This window comes from Thamnophis sirtalis, unplaced genomic scaffold (assembly GCF_051295495.1).
Source record: "Thamnophis sirtalis isolate CommonGarterSnake01/CBP01778 unplaced genomic scaffold, rThaSir2_p1.2 scaffold_1, whole genome shotgun sequence".
NCBI classification, from domain to species: Eukaryota; Metazoa; Chordata; class Lepidosauria; order Squamata; family Natricidae; genus Thamnophis; species Thamnophis sirtalis.
In genome coordinates this window covers 169,778,158-169,798,535 of record NW_028261381.1, presented here as the reverse complement: position 1 = coordinate 169,798,535, position 20,378 = coordinate 169,778,158, and the positions used below count along the sequence as shown (strand labels likewise).

The 20,378-nt window shown below is 49.5% G+C and overlaps 1 protein-coding gene across 1 annotated transcript in view; it reads left to right on the top strand.

Moving 5' to 3' along the window:
- The first annotated feature begins 826 nt into the window (after positions 1-826).
- Positions 827-20,378, top strand: part of LOC106554481 (adenomatous polyposis coli protein 2) — a 55,099-nt gene continuing 35,547 nt past the window's right edge. Inside the window, exons 1-6 of the mRNA XM_087703281.1 lie at positions 827-982; positions 12,919-13,009; positions 15,039-15,228; positions 16,208-16,316; positions 16,520-16,633; positions 19,164-19,241. Of these exons, the coding sequence (XP_087559407.1) occupies positions 827-982; positions 12,919-13,009; positions 15,039-15,228; positions 16,208-16,316; positions 16,520-16,633; positions 19,164-19,241 (738 nt within the window). The remainder of the gene's footprint in view (positions 983-12,918; positions 13,010-15,038; positions 15,229-16,207; positions 16,317-16,519; positions 16,634-19,163; positions 19,242-20,378) is intronic.

The following is a 20,378-nucleotide window of genomic DNA, read 5'->3' as shown; positions in this document are numbered from 1 at the left end:
TTCCTCCATTTATCTCATAGATCCTTAGGTAAGGAACTTTAACAATGTCACCCCTGGGTCCTCTCTTCATTAGGCTAAACCAGAGGTGATATTCAGCAGGTTCTGACCAGTTTTGGAGAATCGATAGTGGAAATATTTAGTAATTCAGAGAACTGGTAAATACCACCTCTGATTGGCCCCGCCCCCATCTATTCTCTGCTTCCGGAGTCCCACCTGATTGGGAGGGAATAAGGATTTTGCAGTATCCTTTCCCTGGAGTGGGGAGGAAATGGGGATTTTGCAGTATCCTTCCCCTGGAGTGGGGAGGGATTGGGGATTTTGCAGTATCCTTCCCCTGGAGTGGGGAGGGAATGGAGATTTTGCAGTATCCTTCCCCTGGAGTGGGGAGGGAATGGGGATTTTGCAGTATCCTTTCCCTGGAGTGGGGAGGGAATGGGGATTTTGCAGTATCCTTCCCCTGGAGTGGGGAGGGAATGGGGATTTTGCAGTATCCTTCCCCTGGAGTGGAGAGGGAATGGGGATTTTGCAGTATCCTTCCCCTGTAGTGGGGAGAGAATGGGTATTTTGCAGTATCCTTCCTCTGGAGTGGGGAGGGAATGGGTATTTTGCAGTATCCTTCCTCTGGAGTGCCATGAGAATGGAGATTTTGCAGTATCCTTCTCCTGCCACTCCCAACAAGACACTCCCACCAAGCCATGCCATGCCCACCAAGCATCACCCACAGAACCGGTGATAAAAAAAATTGAATCCCACCACTGGGCTAAACACATAGTTTCCGTAGCTGTTCATCGTATGATGTCTCCTATCTTCTTCTCTTCTCCAGGCAATGGAAGAGCTGAAGATGTCTGGATCCATTGCGTCCTACGACCAACTGGTGAAGCAGGTGGAGGCATTGAAGAAAGAGAACACACATCTTCGCCAGGAGTTGGAAGATAACTCCAACCATCTCTCCAAGCTAGAAAATGAAACTTCTGATATGAAGGTGGGAAACTGACTGATCTGGGTTTTCTTTTCTAGTTGTGAAAAGGTTGCTTTCCTAGGTTACGAGGAGTCCTTGACTAATGACCACAATTGAGTCCAAAATCTGATGTTACTGTCAAATATTTGTTAAGTGAGTTTTGCCCCATTTTATGACTTCCGGTGGGCGGGAGACTTCTGGTGGGCGGGGCCTGAGAGGGGAGTTATTGTTTTTAACAGCTCCTGAATCTTGGTTGCGTTAAACTGTCTAAACAGCAATCCATCAAGGTGTTTAGCAGTTTGTTTATCTCTCCTTCAGGCTTAGAAGGAGAAGGCGAGAAACTATGCTTGGGAAGCCCTCAAACTAATCCTCCCAGTCTAAAAATCTGGGAGGAAGTGGGGGGGGGGCACCGGCAGCATAGCACCTCCGTGCTAAGATTTATTCTGCCTTTTTAAAAATTTTAAATTACCGTATTTTTCGGAGTATAAGACACACCTTTTTCACTCAAAAAAGAGGGTGAAAATCTGGGTGCATTTTATACACTGAATACATTATTTTTGGCCTCCTGAAACCCCCGCCTCCTTTGCAAAAATGGCCATGCAGAGGCTTTAGGAGGTTTCCAGAGTACTCCTGGGGGCTGGGGAGGGCTAAAATGAACGAAAAACAGGCTGTCTTTTGCTCATTTTTGCCCCCCCCCCCCACCCCAGGAGCATTCTGGAAGCCTCCTAAAGGCTCTGCATGGCCATTTTTTGACAAAAAACTGGCCTGTTTTCATGAAAAATGGGCTGTTTTTTGCTAGGTTCCTCCCCAGCCCCCAGGAGCACTCTATAAGCCTCCTGAAGGCTATGCATGCCCCTTTTTTTTGTCAAAAAGGGACTCATTTTCACGAAAAACGCAATGTTTTGGGGAGGTCTGCAGAGTGCAAAAATTCTTTTTTTAATTTGCCTCTTCAAAATCTTGGTGCATTTTATACTCCAGTGCGTCTTATACTCCGGTGCTTCTTATACGCCAAAAAATATGGTACCTGTAATTTCAAATGTTCGGTAAATGAATGGTTGTAAGCTGACTATTAAATGTGACCCTTGTTACATTTTCTACTAACTTGATTTGCTCGTCTGTGAACCCTTTAGAGCTGGAACCCTGTGTTGAGTTGTTTCCTCTCCTTTCCTACTTAAGTTTTAATCTGTATAACTAGCCTGAGCTGGTGGGACACGGGTATCAAATTTGCCATATTCACGTTGCCATTACGTGATGTTTCACGACATTTTCTCCATTTGCAGAGCTGGGGTAGAGGCGGCCTACATGTGATACATCTGGCCCAGGGGCCGCCAGTTTGAAACCCAACCCCCCTACGGTAGTAACACAGTTGTTAAGTGAATCTGGCTTTCTAAATCACTTTGCTCGCCAGAAGATTGCAAAAAATGATTGCATGACCCAGGGACACTGCAACCGTCATAAATATGAGCCACTTGCCAAGGATCTGAATTTTGATAATGTGACTATGGGGATGCTGCAACGGTAGTTAAGTGAGGAAAATATTCATAAGTCATTTTTTTTCAGTGCCATTGTAACTTTGAATGGTCTAAAAACTCTAAACAAACTCTTGTAAGTTGAGGACTACCTGTATTTGTTTTGGATTATCTTAAGATCTGTCCCAATTCTGTTAATCATCCTTTCCAAAAGTAACACTTCACAACTTTCAGTATCTGTCTATACTAAGGGAAGGGGGATAAATAGACAAAAACAACACTTTAAAATACGCAACATTCACAGTTTCCGTGGGGCTGGATATTTCACAAGCCCCCCGCCCTGCTGGAGCAGCCAGGACTTGGTGGAAGGCCGGGAGGGTAGTAAGGGTCTGGATCTCCACGGGGAGGTCATTCCAGAGGGCTGGAGCTGCAACAGAGAAGGCTCTCCCCCGGGGGGTCGCCAGCCGACATTGGCTGGCGGATGGAATCCGGAGGAGACCTAACCTGTGAGATCTAATCGGCCTATGGGAGGTAATCGGCAGGAGGCGGTCTCTCAGGTACCCAGGTCCGATGCCATGTAGGGCTTTATAGGTAACGACCAGCACCTTGAAGCGGGTCCGGAGACTAATGGGTAGCCAGTGCAGCTCACAGAGGATAGGTGTAATGTGGGTGTACCTGGGTGCACCCACAATCGCTCATGCGGCCGTGTTCTGGACTAACTGAAGTCTTCGAACACTCTTCAAGGGCTGCCCCATGTAGAGCGCTTTCTTTGAAGACGTTTTGCTTTTCAACCAAGAAGCTTCTTCAGCTCTGACTGGGTGGTGGGGAGTGGAAGGATTTATATGCCTTGCAGAGAGCTGGTCATTTGCATCCTTTTATAGAGTCATTGAGGCCACTTGGGGGTTTATCTGTGTCCTCCGGGTCACCTGAATAGTGCAAATGGGTGTGGAGCTTTTTTGGAATCTCACAGTCCTTTCAGCAGTTCCAAGAAGGCTCCACACCCATTTGCACCACTCGGGTGACCCTAAAGACACAGATAAACCTCCAGGTGGCCTCAACGACTCTATAACAGGATGCAAATGACCAGCTCTCTGCAAGGAATATAAATCCTTCCTGGAGGAGAAGCGAAATGGCTTTCAAAGAAAAACAAGGAAGTCCAGTTGCCTCTTGAGAAAGCACCTTTGGGAGAACTTTGAGTATGTTAGCCAGTGGAGATCCTGATATGTAATTCCTAAATCAAGGATATTTGATGTAACAGTGGAATTGCAGAGGGAATGGGCCTTGTCTCTGTTATGCAAAAGTACCTGGACACATCGTGAGCACAATCTGTGTGAAGCTTTACGGCTGCTACTTAGAACTATCTGTTTTTGTTGGGGTTGGTTGCACAGTCAGCCAGATGTTCAGACTGGATTTGGCATTTTTATCCAGCTTTTGAGTCCTTCTCTTGGGTTTAGGATAGGCAGAGGTGTTATCAGTATCCTCACAGGATGTAAACTGTTGTTGGTGTTATCAGTATCCTCACAGGATGTAAACTGTTCCAGATATTCTTGTTATTGTTATTGCTATTAGTCAATTTAATATAGCGACCCACTCCACGATATATATATTTGAATATGTTTAATTGACCAGCTTTCGGTGTGTTTTGTCTGTGTTTTGATGCTTGGTTTCTTTCCATATGAGAGAGAAAGCAATATTCCCATTTTTCCTTTCGTGGCTGATCTTCTGGTTGAGAGTTTCCTAATGAGAGTTTATGATCATATTTTACTGCTGTTCACCTTGATTCTTCATATTTTGTGCAACTGGATAGGGGGGTTAGCTGGCCTTCTGGCTTTGAACACAAAGATGACAGGCTAGAGTGACGCAGTGGTGAGGGTGCAGTACTGCAGGCCACTTCAGCTGACTGCTATCTGCAGTTCAGCGGTTCAAATCTCACCGGCTCAAGGTTGACTCAGCCTTCCATCCTTCCGAGGTGGGTGAAATGAGGACCCAGACTGTGGGGGCGATATGCTGACTCTGTAAACCGCTTAGAGAGGGCTGAAAGCCCTATGAAGCGGTATATAAGTCTAACTGCTATTGCTATTGCTAAATGAGGCCACTCTAGCTACAAACTCTTTGTTGCTCCAATGACCCATTCATTGCATCTCTCTCTCTCTCCATCCCTCCCTGCCTCTCTCTTCTGTCATCTGTCCATTATCTCTCTCTCCTTCCCTCCTTCTCTCTCTCTTTCTTCTGTCATCTATCCATCACACACTCTCTCTCTTCTGTCATCTATCCATCATCTCTCCCTCCCTCCTTCCCTCCCTCTCTCTCCTGTCATTTAGATGCAATACAGCACAGGTTCCAATCCCAGTAAGGGTATGGCTAGCTGATGAGAGCTAAATAGCTTGAAATAGATACAACACAAATGTAACAAAAGGCAACAGTAAAAATATTGAGTTTCTGTCTGGATGGTCTCTTATGACGAGCCGATGGACAGAGAATGGAAGCAGTGAACTTCCTCCCATATTTGTGCATACCAGGGGTTGTGACTTTAAATATATACCTTTCTCCCTGGCTCAGCTGATAAGGAGAGGAACTCTGTGGCTTAATGGTTAACACATCTGCCTAAGATGCAATACAGCACAGGTTCCAATCCCAGTAAAGGTATAGCTAGCTGATGATAGCTAAATAGCTTGAAATAGATCTATACTAGTCTCCCTTTATTTATTTATCAGCACAAATACAACACACACACACACACACACACACACATATCCCTCCCTCTCTCTTCTGTTCTCTATCCATCATCTCTCTCTCTTCTGTCATTTACCCATCATATATATCTCCCTCCCTCCCTTTCTCTTCTATCATCTATCCATCATATCTCTCTTCCTTCCTCCCTTCTTCTTCTCTCTCTCTCTCTCTCTTCCCCCTTGTCATTTATTCAGCTCCCTCCCTCCCTCCTTCTGGGGAATTGCAGCTATGGTAACACAAGTATAAAACGATTTTAGAAAATGGAGTTTTAAACTCAAGAGTGGGAAATGTTGCCTCTGATCTCAAAAGTGTATGTATTTCATGCATGGCTGACCATGGGAATCTCTTAAGAGAATTCTGGGAGTTGAAGTCCACAGACAGGCAAATGAACAACCTTCCATTCCAACCATCGCTAGGATCTCTTTAAACATTAATGATAAGTATGGCTACTCCCTTTTGTATCTTGGGGCGAAGGGAAGGACGCGACAAGGGTTAAGAGGAAAGTGACTTTATTCAGCTCATAGTAAACTGCGATTCAACGTGGTGTGTTTCGCGCCCTACATTTATACCCCCGAGTTTGAACGAAGAGCCAATGGGGCGTCGAGTAGCTCGGCCAATCAGGGCGAGGATTGAACCGGCTCCGCCCGGGAACCAATCAGGAGGGAGTCCTTTGTTCGCGCGCTAGTTTTCCCGCGCTAGTATTCAACACCCCTCCCCCCCCAGTCAAAGAGTTCTTTTGGGAAGGGCAAACATAGTCTTGTAGGTAGGCGGGGCGGTGGCGTTCTCGCCCTGACCTTCGTGGCTCCCCGGCGGTCGTTGACAGGGGGGAAACCGCTGGCGGAGGCGTGTCCGTGGTAGGGCGGTGAACCTGTGGTTCGGGCCCGCGGGAGAGAGCTGGCCCCGGGTCCCCTGTCCAATGTCCCACTGTCTGGGGTGGCGTTTCCGTGGCCACCGGGGTGTCTGGTTGCGGTCTCGTGCAGTCTGGTTGGGGTGCAGGTTCAGAGTCTCGATAAGGGCTTCGAGGGAAAGAGTAGCCGGTTGAGGCGTGCCTGTCCGGAAAGTTCGTATCGGCTTGCCTCTCGTTCCCCGGGTGGAAACGGTCCGATGGGGAAAAAATCAACGATGTTGGCTCCTGGTGTGAGCGGGTGTGCGCAGGGCTTGGGCCGTCTGTTTCCGCGGGAAGGCGACGCCTTAATTGGTCCACGTGGCGCCTCCATTGTGCTCCGTCGGCCAGGCCGACCCTGAAGGAACAGGGGCCGGTCAGAGCTGTGATGGTTGCGGGAACCCACCGTGGATCCCCGGAAAAGGAGCGGGCCCATACCGGATCCCCTAACTTAAACGCGTGGGAAGGGAGGGCCCCCAGGTTGCTCGGCAGATCCCCTGCGTAGAGTGGATGGAGCCTGTCTAGGGAGGTTCGCAATCTCCTACCCATCAAGAGCTCTGCGGGACTTTTATTCGTCGTTGGGCAGGGTATGGAGTGCTGGCTCAAGAGGTAAGCCGCCACTCTTTCTTGCCAGTCGCCCTGGCCCATGCGGCCCAAGGCTTCTTTCGCTGAGCGAACTGCGCGCTCCGCCCGGCCATTACTAGCTGGGTGATAGGGGGCTGTGGCCGCGTGTCTGATTCCTTGCTCGGCCAGGAATTCTTGGAACGTGGTGGAGGTAAACTGGGGCCCATTATCGGAAACTATCACATCCGGTAACCCATGGGTAGCGAACATCTTACGGAGGGCCCTCACTGTACTCTCCGCTGTGGTGGAGGTCATGATTACCAGCTCCACCCACTTAGAGTAAGCATCTACCACTATCATAAAGTTTCGGCCGTGGAAGGGACCGGCGAAATCGATATGTAAACGGGACCATGGGCTTCTAGGGATTTCCCACTCGCGAGGGGCGGCTGTGGGGGGATTCGGCCTGGAATTTTGGCATATTCTACATCGGCCTACATGATCTGCGATCTCGGAATCTAACAAGGGCCACCACACATAGCTACGGGCTAACGCTTTCATTCGTGCTATGCCTGGGTGGTTTTTATGGAGTGCAGGCAGGATTCGTGCCCGCAGGGCTGTGGGGATCACTACCCTATCCCCCCAGACAAGACACCCCCCATGAAGGGCGAGTTCGGCTTGTCGCATTTTGAATGGACGGAATTCTTCCGCTATCTTTTCCGTGGGCCACCCCCTCAAAACCCATGAAGCAACCTGAGATAGGACGGGGTCAGCCTTTGTGCAGGCTGCGACGTCCGCGGCCGAGACAGGGAGGTCGGATTCGGCGATGGACAGAACAGAGAGCGCGGGCACGTGGGCTGTGTCCGTCTCTGGCAGAGGGCAACGGCTTAGAGCGTCTGCGTGCCCTAGCTGTTTGCCCGGACGGTATAACAGCGTATATGAATATGCTGTTAGAAACTCCGTCCATCTAGTCATGCGGGGGGACAGAATGGGGGGAGTTGGCTTGTCGCCCGCCAGTAGCCCCAAGAGGGGCTTGTGATCCGTGACCAGGGTGAATTTCCTACCGTAGAGGTAGTCATGGAACCGCTTAATGCCGGATACTGCAGCCAGGGCCTCTTTATCGATTTGGCTGTAGTTCCGCTCCGTGGAGGAGAGTGTCCGGGAATAGAAAGCTATGGGGGCTTCTGAGCCGTTCGGGAGGACGTGGCTCAGGACCGCCCCAACGCCATAGGGGGAGGCGTCGCAAGTCAGAATTAGAGGCATCCTATCGCTGTACTGGATTAGGACTGCCGATGAAGTTAAAATATCTTTTATAGCCGCGAATGCGTGCGCCTCACGGCTACCCCATTTCCAGGCCGCTGACCGGTCAAGTAGTCGGTGTAGCGGCTCAGCTAGTGACGCCTTGTGGGGGATAAAAGGGGCATAGAAATTAAGAAGCCCCAGGAACGCCTGTAATTCCGCCCTAGAGGTGGGTGCGGGTGCGTTTTTGATGGCGGCAACTTTGGAAGGAGTGGGGTGGATGCCTTGGGCATCAATGAGGAACCCCAAAAACTCAACTTTGGGAACAGCAATTTCGCATTTGCTGCGCTTCAATTTCAGTCCTGCCTCCCTAAAACGTGTGAGGACCTCCCGCAGTGTTTTCAGGAGTTCCGAGTGGCTGGGGGCTGCGACCAGGACGTCGTCGAAGTAGGGAACGACGCCTGGGAGCCCATGGAGCAACCGCTCCATGAGGCTCTGGAAAATCCCAGGGGCAACCGAGACGCCGAATTGTAGGCGGCGGCAACGGAAGGCCCCACGGTGGGTGACGATGGTCTGGGCTGTAGCCGCATCGTCGTCTACGGGAAGCTGCTGGTAGGCCTGTGCCATGTCTAGCTTGGCGAAAATGCGGCCCTGTCCTAAGGAGTGGAGTAGATGCTGCACTACGGGAACCGGATACGGGTTTGCCTGCAGGGCCAAATTGATGGTCGACTTGTAGTCGGCACATATTCTCACCGATCCGTCGGGTTTGACCGGGAGGACTATGGGGGTTTCCCAACGGGCGTGATCTACGGGCTCGAGTACCCCTTGCTCAATAAGTTTGTCCAGTTCTGCGTCTACTTTAGCTCGCAATGCGAAGGGAACCCTGCGTGCCTTTAGTCTAACGGGAGCGACCTGGGGATCGAGGCAGAGGGAAATGGGGGTGCCCTTATAACAGCCCAATCTTCCATCAAATACGTCTGAGAACTCGTCTAGGACGCTATCTACGGCGAGGGGAACTACCCTGTGTACCCCTTCTATGGTGAGGCCCAAAGCAGAGAACCATTCCAACCCCAGGAGAGCGGGCAGGTTGTTTCTAACGACTAAAACTGGGAGTTTCCCTTTAAAATTCCCGTATTCCACCCGGATGTGGTATATCCCGGCTGTGGGAATCCCATTTCCCTGGTAGTCTAGGAGGGAGACCCGGGCGGGGCGCAGCTTTCTCTGGGGAACCCCGGGGCAAAGGCGGGAGAACAAAGCCCAAGATAGGAGAGAACGGGATGAACCGGAGTCCACCTCCATTTGGCAAAGCTGACCTTCGAGCCGGACGGCGGTGCTTATTTTCCGGTGGCCGGCAGGAACGTGGGATGCCTGGTAGACCACGCAGTCAGCGCTGGAGGGCTGGTAGGTTGAGTAGCAGTCCTCAGTGCGCTTCGCGGGACGTGGTTGCTGGCGGCGTTGCGGCGCCGGGCGCTGGTTGCTGGGTTGCATGAACGACGGGGCTGGCAGGGGAGCCCGGCATACTCTGGCGAGGTGCCCTTCTCCTCGGCAGCGGCGGCAAACGGCAGAGCGGTACGGGCAGGCTGCGCGGCTGTGGCGGCCGCCACAACCGCGGCAAGGTGCGTTTGATGCTGGCTGAACGGGCGCCGGCGGTTGCTGGGGCGGCCTCTGCTTCGGCTGCATCCTCATCTGGCCTACGATTTCCTCCTCCTCCTCCTCATCTTCAGCAGGGGAGAGATCGTCGACGAGGTTCGTCTGGGTGGACGGCCCCGCGGCGGGTTGTGCGGGGGGGTTTAGCTGGAGGCGTTCCATGTCGGCCGTGGATTGTTCGGAGAGTTCGGCTGCTCGCGCTATCTCCACGGCCTGCATCAGGGTAATCTTGTGGTTCCGGAGTAATCGGCCGCGTAAATGTGCGTCGCGGACCCCGCACACAAACTGTTCCGCAAGATTCTCCTCCAGGTCTGCGAAATCACACTGGGCGGCCACGGTGCGCAAAGCCTCCAGGAAATGGCTGATGGACTCGTTGGCCCTTTGTACTCGGCGGCGGAAAGCGAAACGGCGTGCAAACAGAGAGGGTGAGGGAGCGTAGTGGTTCCTCAGCCTGGACATCAGCTCGGCCCACCCAAGTTTGTAGGCTGGCCTCGGGGCGGCCAGGGCTCTCGCAGAGGCGAACATGGACGGCTCGCAGCAGGAGAGGAAGAAACTGCACTTCTCCTCGTCGGTCTGAGCCTGGTTTTTCGAGGCGATCAGGTAGCACTCGAACCGCTCCATGAACCCGTCCCAGGATTCTCCGGTGGCTCCGCCGAATGGCGCGAAAGGAGGAAGCGATGACGCCATCGTGATGTGGAGCCGGAGAGAGGGAGAGAAGTGACGGAGAAATTTTCGCGTTCGCTGCCGGCGTTCTTGGTCCGAGGGTAGCGTGCTAGCTGGTTCAGACGCGGTGGCAGCTGGCTGTTCTTCTCCGTGGTCGCGGGAATCGGAATCCCACCTTCGTCGCCAGTTTTGTATCTTGGGGCGAAGGGAAGGACGCGACAAGGGTTAAGAGGAAAGTGACTTTATTCAGCTCATAGTAAACTGCGATTCAACGTGGTGTGTTTCGCGCCCTACATTTATACCCCCGAGTTTGAACGAAGAGCCAATGGGGCGTCGAGTAGCTCGGCCAATCAGGGCGAGGATTGAACCGGCTCCGCCCGGGAACCAATCAGGAGGGAGTCCTTTGTTCGCGCGCTAGTTTTCCCGCGCTAGTATTCAACACCCCCAACCAAATACAATTACCCGCCACCCAATTACCCAATATTTGTTTTAAATGACAAAAGATGTGAATAGGAAGATATTGCAATCACTAGAACACCCTAAGCTCCTGCAGATTTGTTAAGGAATAAATCTCAACAACCACAAAGCCTAGGATTTAAGATGATATGTGCAATACGGAAATGTGCTTTCTGCAGGAGGAAAAAAACAACAACAACGAATCCATTTAGCTCCCTCCATTATTCATCTATAAAAGCTTAAAAGCTTAATTTCCATTTATCGATCTATAATGACAACATCTCTATTACAGTTTAATTGCAGAATCTTTATGAGGAACAATCTGATTTGGCTTCCACCCCACCCTGCTGCTTTTCCTAATTCTACTGCATTTTCTTAGTAAAACTAACACTATACAGACAATATCTATACTGAATATTAATATATTGTAGAATATATTGCAGAGTTGGAAGGGACCTTGGAGGTCTTCTAGTCCAACCCCCTGCTTAGGCAGGAAAACCTTTATCACTTCAGACAAATGGCTATCCAACATCTTCCTAAAAACTTCCAGTGTTGGGGCATTCACAACTTCTGGAGGCAAGCTGTTCCACTGATTAATTGTTCTAACTGTCAGGAAATTTCTCCCCAGTTCTAAGTTGCTTCTCTCCTTGATTAGTTTCCACCCATTGCTTCTTGTTCTACCCTCAGATGCCTTGGAAAATAGTTTGACTCCTTCTTCTTTGTGGCAGCCCCTGAGATATTGGAAGACTGCTATCATGTCTCCCCTAGTCCTTTTTTCTATTAAACTAGACATCCCCAGTTCCTGTAACCTTCATATGTTTTAGTCTCCAGTCCCCTAGTCATCTTTGTTGCTCTTCTCTGCACTCTTTCTAGAGTCTCCACATCTTTTCTACATCGTGGCGACCAAAACTGAATGCTGTATTCTAAGTGTGGCTTTACATTATAAAGTGGTATTAACACTTCATGTGATCTTGAATTGTAAATAATGATTGTATATATAAGATTGTATATAACGCATATACAGATAGTCCTCTATTTATGACTGAAATAAATGCGAGCAGTGGCCACCGTACCGGAACGGTGGCTCGTTTGGCCCACCCGCCAATGTTCCTTACCGCTTTTTGATGCAAATGGGCCAATTGTCCACGCACTCCAGTTCGGGGACACATAAATTGGATTGTTTTGTGAATTTATTGTTATTGTTATTAAAATTCACTGGTCACCCAGCTCCACAGCTCCTCTTTGCTGATCAGTTATTGTCAGAAAGGGAATGGAAGATTAGCTGGACTTGTAGTAGGCCCAAAATTCAATCTAATATGAGCCAAAGTGGCGCAGTGGTTAGAGTGCGGTACTGCAGGTAACTTCTGCTGACTGCTGGCTGCCTGAAATTTGGCAGTTCAAATGTTACCAGGCTCAAGGTTGACTCAGCCTTCCATCCTTCCGATGTGGCTAAAATGAGGACCCAGGGCAAGAGGCTGACTCTATAAAGTGCTTAGAGAGAGCTGGGAAGACTATAAGTCCAAGTGCTATTGCTATATATGAAAAAAAATCATACCAGTGTTTCTCCACCTCAGCAATATTAAGATGGATGGACTTCAGCTCCCAAAATTCCCTAGCCAGCCACCCTGGCTGGGGAATTCTGGGTATGGAAGTCCACCCATCTTAAAGTTATTGAGGTAGAGAAATACTGCATTATACCTTCCAGGTGCGACCGTCGGCCTGCCTTGATATGATCAATTGACTAATCAATACATTCATTAATATTGTAGTCCAGCAAATCAGAACGTTAACTTTTCGCCCCCTTCCAACCCATACAAAAAGACTCTGCAGCGACACAAACGTTCATTGCGTGTATCCGTCCCATCGGCCGTAGTTCGAGGACCCCTGATTTAGTGCAATATAAAAAAAAATGCAAATAATTTTTCTGCAGACCACCAAAATTTTCTTGCGGCCCACCAGTTGGTGACCGCTGTTCTATTTGTATGTCGGAAGAAAAATGCAATTTGTTAGGGATGAGTCAAAAGTGCATAATAAGACCACGTTGCACCATGTTTTGATTTTTTTAAACAAAAATCCATTTAGAAGCTTAAGCAATGAATAAAAGCAGCCCCAAACCATCTCCATAGGCAATCACGCCGAGCAGAGGATAATAGAGACTTTGCCCACATTGAGGGATTATCTCGTCATGAGCGCAAAAGCTGCACAGAGAATGAGAACAAAAAAAATGCTCCCGGAGGCTTATTCAGATCGCTTTCTTGTTCTCACTTCCTTGTATTTTATTTTTATTTTAATTCTTCCTTCTTCTCCAGGTGGTTTTGAAGCATCTGCAGGGGAAACTGGAACAGGAGGCCAAGGTGATGGTGTCTTCGGGACAAATGGAGGTTTTAGACCAGCTAAAAGGTGAGTGGAGAGGTTGATATGCCGAAGACAGAAGTCAGAAGTTATGATGAAAATTCCTTCACTGCACATTGCATGGATAGATTTTACCATTGGTTCCAACTGGGAAACTGGGAGCATCCTAGACCAGGGATGGTTAACGTTTTTCTAGTCGCATGCCAAAAGCGCCCCTGAGTGGCCACACCCATAATGCAATGCGTGAGGGACTCCGACCCTGCCCAGGAGCCCCCCCCCCCGCGCACCACACTCTGCGTCCTATTTTGGCCGCAGTAGGTCTCCCTGCAGCCTCCTGGGAGCAAACACAGGCCATGGGGATGTGCAGGGGGCTCACCTCGCACATGCGCCCTGCGCATGCACAGCAGAAACCTGAAAATCAACTGGCTGGCAGGAGGCGCGTGCATGTGCGGTAGAGCTGGGACGATGGCTGGCGTGCTCGCAGAGAGGGTTCTGTGTGCCACTTGTGGCATGCATGCCATAGGTTGGTCCTAGATACGGGATGGCGAACCTATGGCACGCGTGCCACAGGTGGCACACAGAGCCGTTTGTCAGGGCACGCGAGGCATTGCCCTGTCAGCTGGCCAGCGCGAATGCGCGTGCTGGCCAGCTGAGTTCAGCCTTTTTTAAAGCCATTTTTCACCCTCCCCAGGCTCCAGAGGCTTTATAGGAGCCTGGGGAGGGTGAAAACAGCCTCCCCCCCCCTGGAGGCCCACCGGAGGCTTCAGGAGCTTTCCTAAAGGCTCTGGAGGACAAAAAACAACCCAACAGACAAACCGGAAGTCACTTCCGGTTTGCTGGTAGGGCTGTTTTTAGTCCTCCGGAGCCTTCAGGGAAGCCTCCAGAAGGCCCCTGAAGGTTCCAGAGGGCTTAAACTAGCCCTACGAGGAAACCGGAAGTCAGTTCCCGAACTTCCGATTTGCCCATAGGGCTATTTTTTTGCACTCTGGAGGCTTCAGGGAGCCTCCTGAAGCCTCCGGAGGGCCTCCGGGGAGGTGGGGGGAGGCTGTTTTCGCCTTCCCCAGGCTCCTATAAAGCCTCTGGAGCCTGGGAAGGGCGAAAAAAGGAATGCAAAAATGGGGGGGATGCCTGTCATGCATGCATGCACGCTGGGCGGGTCGTGCATTGCATTATGGGTGCGGCATGCCCACGCTCCCCCCCACTTATGGCACGTGGGCCAAAAAAAAATCGTCATCGCTGTCCTAGACCAAGTTAAGTCCAAAAACAATGGAGTACAGTAGTGTTTCTCAACTTTGGCAACTTCCAGAATTCTCCAGCCAGTTGGAATTCTGGGAGTTGAAGTCCACAAATCTTAAAATTGCTAAGATTGAGCAACAATGCAATAGAGAAGGGGTGTGAAACTCAAGGCCCGTGGACCACATCCGGCCCGCAGGGTGCTTAGATCTGGCCCACGTGGCTGGCCTGGAAACAGCGTGCAGCCCCCCCCCCATTTTTGCTCCATTTTTGCTGGCAGAGGGTTGCAGGAGGCCATCGCAACCGAAAACAGGGTCCGGGGGAGCCACGAGCCCCATTTTCACTGGCAGAGGGCTATGAAAACAATCTGAAAACAAAACAAAAGGAGAAATGTTTCCCCTCTTGCATTTGAGCATGCAAGAAGGGACAGGAAAGGAGGAAGGGAAAGAGGAAAGGGAAAGGGAAAGAGGGGAAGAGAGCAAAGAAGGAAAAATAAGGAAAGAGAGGAAGGAAGAAGAAAGGAGCATGGAGAGGAAAGGAAAAAGAAGAAAGGGAAGGAAGGAGAGTGAGGGAGGGTCTCAGGGAAGTCCTCCCTTAGCCCCTGGCCACCACTGGTGCCCCTTGCACAAGTCCCGTGTTATGCCCATGTCATGTGGCCATTCCCACACACACCCAGCCACGCCCACCATGGCCACGCCTGCACTAGAGAATTTCTGGAGGCCTGGAATTTGGATAAATCACCTATATACCTACATACTGGAGCTCGGAGATGGGGTGGGGGATGTGTCTGGTGCCCTAAGCTGTCCTCGTGTTCTCCTTTCATCAACTTTCCCTGTTCCTTCAGCCCTGCAGATGGACATCACCAGTTTGTACAACCTGAAATTCCACCCTCCAGCCCTGCTTCCTGAGCCCGTCTGCCAGGACCAGAGTCCGGAGCAGAGTCTGTCCCATTCGGCCTCTCTCCAAAGGAAGGACAACATGGGAGATCTGGGCCGGGCCACCATTCGACTCTTGGAAGAGCTGGACAGGGAGAGGTGAAGTGGTTGGAACTTTTGGAGGGATAAGGATGAGTGTTCTGCTTCTTATCTTCTCTTCCTTCTTCCTCTTGCTCTGCCTCTTCCTCCTTCTTGCATGTTTTCCTCCTACCCTTCTCATACATTTTATTATCACCTTCTTCTTCTTCTTCTTCTTCTTCTTCTTCTTCTTCTTCTTCTTCTTCTTCTTCTTCTTCTCCTCCTCCTCCTCCTCCTCCTCTTCCTCCTCCTCCTCCCCCCCTTCTCATACATTTTATTATCATCTCTCCTTCTCCTCCTCCTTTTTCCTCTGCCTCCTCCACTTCCTCCTTCTTCCATGTCTTCCTCCTCCTCCCCTTCTCATACATTTTATTATCACTCTCTTCTTCTTCTTCTTCTTCTTCTTCTTCTTCTTCTTCTTCTTCTTCTTCTTCTCCTCCTCCTCCTCCTCCTCCTCCTCCTCCTCCTCCTCCTCCTCCTCCTCCTCCTCCTCCTCCTCCTCCTCCTCCTTTCTCCTCCGCCCCTCCAGAAGTATTCAAGTGGAGCCAATCTTCCTTCTGACATGTTGCTAGAATCCAGCTGGATGCCGATGTGTGGAGGAAAAAAAACTTTCAATTCCTTTTCAGTTTTCTTGGTTTTTTTCCTTCAGCAGAATTCACATTTGTTTCTCTCTGAAATGATAGACTCCCTTCTCCTCTTTTTTCCTTCCCTCCCTCTCTTCTTGCCTCCCAATGTTCAATAAGCTATCTTCCTTTCCTTTCTTTTTTTCCTTTCCTTTCCTTCATTTTGTTTTACCTCTCGTTTTCTTCCTTCCTTTATATTTCTTTCCCTCCTTTTCTCCTTCCTCCCTCACTCCCTCCCATTTTTTATTTCTGTCTATCCTTCCTTCCTTTTGTTTTAACTCTCCTTTTCTTCCTTCCTTCCTTTCTATTCCTTTCCCTCCTTTTTTCCCTCCTTTTCCTCCCTCCCTTCTCTAATTGCCGTCTTTCCTTCCTCTTAGATGTTTTCTGTTGAGTGAGATTGAAAAGGAGGAAAGAGAGAAACTCTGGTATTACACTCAACTGCAAAGCCTCTCTAAGCGGCTGGATGAACTTCCCCATGTGGAGACGGTGAGTTCCCAGGCTGGTGGGTGGCAAGACAGACTCCAGGACAAGGACAGAGACCTTTCCCCAAATGTATCCCAGCTACATCTCCAACCTTCTCTCATCTCAAATCCTGGCCCTTAAATGTTGAGGAGGAGGAGGGGAGGCCCGGAAGGGCGTCGTAAGCAGAGGGAACATCTCTTACTTAACTTCTTTTCGGCCTCCCCCAGTTTTCCATGCAGATGGACCTGATCCGCCAGCAGCTGGAATTTGAAGCCCAGCACATCCGGACACTCATGGAGGAGCGCTTTGGGACAACTGATGAAATGGTGCAAAGAGCCCAGGTGAGGGAGAGTAGGAGGAGGGGAGGGGGAGGAAGAGGAAGGGGGGGGAAGAAGAGGACTGTGGGGTCCTTGGTGTTTTCTGAGCTTGGTTGTTTTCTTGCAGATGTTTCATCACCAAGCTAGGTAACAACATCAGTGTTAGAATGGAGTGGGGTTTGGGGGGAGGAGGAGGAGGAAGATGAGGGAGAGGGGGAGGGGGAGGGAGAGGAGGGGGGAGAAGAGGGCTGTGCAGTCCTTGGTGTTTTCTGAGCTTGGTTGTTATCTTGCAGATGTTTCATTACCAAGCTAGGTAACATCATCAGTGCTAGAATGGAGTGGGGTTTGGGGAGAGGAGGGGGGAGGAAGAGGAGGAGGGGGAGGAGGAGGAAGAAGAGGACTGTGGGGTCCTTGGTGTTTTCTGAGCTTGGTTGTTTTCTTGCAGATGTTTCATCACCAAGCTAGGTAACATCGTCAATGCTAGAATGGAGTGGGGTTTGGGGGGAGGAGGAGGAGGAGGAGGGAGAAAAGGGGGCCTGCCTAAAACATAGGTCCACCCCCTGGTCTCTGTGACAGCCACTCAAATATTGGAAGAAGGTGGAAGTTGGCCTGGCCTATTCTCTCCTGCTTTCCCAACCAGCTGGCAGGATGGGGGCATCTACCGAAGAGCAGGGGTGAAATCCAGCAGGTTCTGACAGATTCTGGAGAACCGTCAGCAGAAATGTTGAGTATTTCGGAGAACCGGCAAATGCCACCTGTGGTTGTACCTCCAGAGTGGGGAGGGAATGGAGATTTTGCAGTATCCTTCCCCTGCCACGCCCACCAAGCCACGCCCACAGAACCGGTAGTAAAAAAAAAATTGAATTTCACCACGGCTGTGGAGGTCAGATGGTGGCCATGATTGCACACTGAAAACCCAACTCCATTTTTAAGGGTGTCAGATGCTCCACCTATTTTGCACACTTGTTGCAAAAGGCATGAACAATTAAGCTCCCACCCATCTTAGTCTGCGAATCTAACTGTAGATATTGCACACATATAAAAATAGTAATGTTTTAAAAGGGTGTCTTCCAGTGTCGGGATTCCACAAATTTTACTACCAGTTCTGTTGGCGTGGCTTGGTGGGCATGACAGAGGAAGGTTCCTGTAAAATCCCCATTCCTTCCTGACCAGCTGGGACTCGGGAGGCAGAGAATAGATGGGGGCGGGGCCAGCCAGAGGTGGTATTTGTCGGTTCTTTGAACTACTCAAAATTTCCGCTACCGGTTCTCCAGAACGGGTCAGAACCTGCTGAATACCACCTTGAGAGAAGAGAATGACCCTATAATCCCTTGCCGGGTGGACTCTAAACAACTGAATAGAGCTGAGCAGTGGTGGGTTTCAAAATTTTTTTGAACCTACTCTGTGGGTGTGGCCTCCTTTGTGGGAGTGGCTTGCTGGCCATGTGACCTGGTGGGAGTGGTTTGCCGGCCATGTGTTTTCTCTCTCTCTCTCTCTCTCTCTCTCCTTCCTTCCTTTTGACTCTCTGTCCCTTTTTTCTTTTTTCTTTCTTTCTTTCTTCCTTTCCTTTCTTTCTCTTTCTCTTTCTCTTTCTCTTTCTCTTTCTCTCTCTCTCTCTCTCTCTCTCTCTCTCTCTCTCTCTCTCTCTCTCTCTCCCTGTGTGTGTGTGTCAGTGGTGGGTTTCAAAATTTTTTGGAACCTCTTCTGTAGGTGTGGCCTGCTTTCCGGGTCCATTGGTGGAACCTCTTCTAACCGGTTCGGTACATTTGACGAACCGGTTCTACTGAACTGGTGCGAACTGGTAGGAACCCACCTCTGGAGCTGAGTGATTACTGGCCAGATCTCCTTCTTGTCGCCAGTACGGAGTTATATTCAGCTGATATTGTCTTGTTCGTGCGCAGAGAGAGAAATATCTGCCTCTACCTAGGATTGAGCGCACAGCCTCCTGATTGTGAGGCGAAAACTCCACCTTCTAGGCCACCGCACCACTCAAGGAAGAATAACTTCTTCTTTTTTAAATATATATTTTTATTCTTTTTCTTAAGAAACAAAACAATACATACAAAACAAGAGCAAGAAAAAAACAACTTTCCTCCATTTCATCAAGCATGTCGTTTGGTTACAGGTTTTTGTGCATCAATTCTTAAGATTAAGAATAACATCACTGGTTTTGCGTTAAACATAACTGAATATTTCGCTGCCATTGAGCATTATGTGTTCAAATCACCATTAATATTCTTTCAATTGTAACAATCCTTATTTCCTTGAATTCATAATTATCTATCAAATAACAATGAGTCTTTAAAGTATTATAATATCACCTATCTCCAAGGAGAAAAAGCGGAGATTAGAACAAAGAATTCCCATTAATTTATAATATACGTTCATGTTTTCAATTGACCATAATGTCACCAATCATCCAGAGGTCGAAGAAATAGTTCTCCATTATTAATTATTAATCCATATAGTGCTTAAGTATTTCAAATCATATGTATATCAATTGTTCAAGGAAGAATGACTTCTAATGCCATGTTTTATTTTAAAATTTTTGCAGATCCGGGCATCTCGTCTGGAACAGATCGACAAAGAGCTGATGGAGGCTCAGGATAAAGTCCAGCCCTCCGAACAGCCGGTAAGACGCCAGCAAGATGCTAGACCAGTGTTTCCAATGCTGGCAGCTTTCAGATGGGTGGACTCCAACTCCCAGAATTCCCCAGCCAGCCAGGGGCTGGCTGGGGAATTCTAGGAGTTGGAGTCCACCCATCTGAAAGCTGCCAAGATTGAGCAACGCTATTCTAGACAGTGCTGTCCTTTTCGTATGGGTGAAAAACGACCAGGGATGTCGACCGTGTAGTTGCAGCTGCCATCTTGATTTTTGTTTTTGACACATATTTCCCCCCCACTCCCCACAAAGTGGAGGAAGGGTAAATTTTTGCCCAATCTCTTCGTGACCTGACAAAAGGGCAAACGACAAATCTGCGCCCGACTAAACCGCGTCGCTAAAACCGCGACGTCATCAACGCGCCGACAACAGCGCGGCGACAACAGCGCGGCGACAGAAGGGCGCTTTACAACAGCGTGTCGACAGAAAGCCGATTTAACTTAAGGTAAGGGTTAGGGTTAGGTTTAGGGTTAGGGTTAGGGTTAGGGTTAGGTTTAGCGTTACGTTTAGGGTTAGGGTTAGCGTTACGTTTAGGGTTAGGGTTATCGTTACGTTTAGGGCTAGGGTTAGCGTTACGTTTAGGGTTAGGGTTAGCGTTACGTTTAGGGTTAGGGTTAGGGTTACGTTTAGGGTTAGGGTTAGCGTTACGTTTAGGGTTAGGTTTAGGTTTAGGGTTAGGTTTAGTTTTACAGCGGGCTTCTGTCGCTGCACTGTTGTCGGCGCGATTCAGCGCTCATTCGTCGGAGCGCTTTAGAGCACGCGGTTTTGTCACTGCGGTTTAGTCGGGCGCGGTTTTGTCGTTTGCCCTTTTGTCGGTGAACCCAATCTCTTCTGCACCTATGCTGAGAGCTATTTTTTAGAGGAGGCAATTCCAGGAATGAAAGAAAAAAATTATGTAATTATTGCGTAATTATGCTGGTCCGTCCAAACTGCCTGAAATAAAATGGGCAGGCAGAGGAAAATGTAATTGCTTATTTTTAGAACACTTGCTGGCGTTCTTTTTTCTTCCTTTAAAGTACTTACTGAATTTCAGATGGGAGACTTTGGGTCAATCCCTCTGTCACACAGGGACGTTGTTGTGGGAAAGTACCCAGTAAGACTATATTT